Here is a 1,188-nt window from a genome sequence, read left to right as displayed (position 1 = left end):
AAAAAAAAAAAAAAAAAGTGTTCTGATTCAAATTTATTCCACATACATCAATCCAGATGCTCAAAGCAAGAGATACTATGGCAGCTAAGCTTAACACTGTTTTCTTTGCTCTATGAGGGCACTTGACTCACTGCAGAATAAAGCATGTAATTTATTATACTCAGTGTGTTTCGTGAACAATTATCAACTGAACCAAGTTAAGAAGTAATAATAAAAACTGTCTTTCTTCAATTACCTTTAAAATAGCAGGCATGGTTACCTTCACTGAAAATGTCTCTGTGAATAGCCTGTAGAGGGCTTCCTTCATAAAACATGATCTGTTCCTGTATCGGCTCAGTGCTTCTGAAATCTGACTCATATTGGCTCCTCCAGTAACCTGAAAATAAAGATGTTACACCAAATAGGTTTCACCACTCATTTTTGAGCACAGTGTTTTTCGGGCATCCAGTGTTTGGGACAATAATAACAAATGTTCAATTAAATGTTCCAGGTGTTGGCCGGATGCAGTGGCTCATGTCTGTAATCTCGACACTTTGGGAGGCCGAGGTGGGTGGATCACCAGATGTCAGGAGTTAGAGACCAGCCTAACCAATATGGTGAAACCCCATCTCTACTAAAATTGCAAAATTAGCTGAGAGTGGTGGTGGGCACCTGTAGTTCCAGCTACTTGGGAGGCTGAGGCAGGAGATCACTTGAACCCAGGAGGTCAAGGTTGCAGTGAGCCAAGATGATGCCACTGCACTCCAGCCTGGGTGACAAAAAGAGACTCCATCTCAAAAAAAAAAAAAGTTCCAGGTGCTTTCCAAAGTTGTTCTCATTTAATCATAATTTCAATAAACATTCTCACCAGCCTCATTTCTACATATGAGTCCAGAGAGGTGAAATGTGCTACTATAATTTAACAAAGCAATTAAGTGCTGGAGTCAGAATCAAATGCCATCTCCCTACGAATTTACATTATAATTAAGACCTCAACTGAAAAATGAGTAATATGTATTTTTTTTTTTTTTTTTTTTGAGACGGAGGTTTCACTCATGTTACCCAGGCTGGCGTGCAATGGCGCGATCTCGGCTCACCGCAACCTCCGCCTCTGGGGTTCAGGCAATTCTCCTGCCTCAGCCTCCCGAGCAGCTGGGATTACAGGCACGCGCCACCATGCCCAGCTAATTTTTTGTATTTTTAGTAGAG

The 1,188-nt window shown here is 41.3% G+C and overlaps 1 protein-coding gene across 1 annotated transcript in view; it reads right to left on the bottom strand.

Moving 5' to 3' along the window:
• Positions 1-1,188, bottom strand: part of ZYG11A (zyg-11 family member A, cell cycle regulator) — a gene marked incomplete at its 5' end in the record, with an annotated part of 45,381 nt that overhangs the window by 39,815 nt on the left and 4,378 nt on the right. Inside the window, 1 exon segment of the mRNA XM_017504363.2 lies at positions 236-376. Coding sequence (XP_017359852.2) covers positions 236-376 — 141 coding nt within the window.

The sequence above is a fragment of the Cebus imitator genome, unplaced genomic scaffold (assembly GCF_001604975.1).
Source record: "Cebus imitator isolate Cc_AM_T3 unplaced genomic scaffold, Cebus_imitator-1.0 Scaffold322, whole genome shotgun sequence".
NCBI classification, from domain to species: Eukaryota; Metazoa; Chordata; class Mammalia; order Primates; family Cebidae; genus Cebus; species Cebus imitator.
The sequence above is the reverse complement of the archived record's forward strand: the minus strand, read 5'-3'. Positions and strand labels throughout refer to the sequence as shown.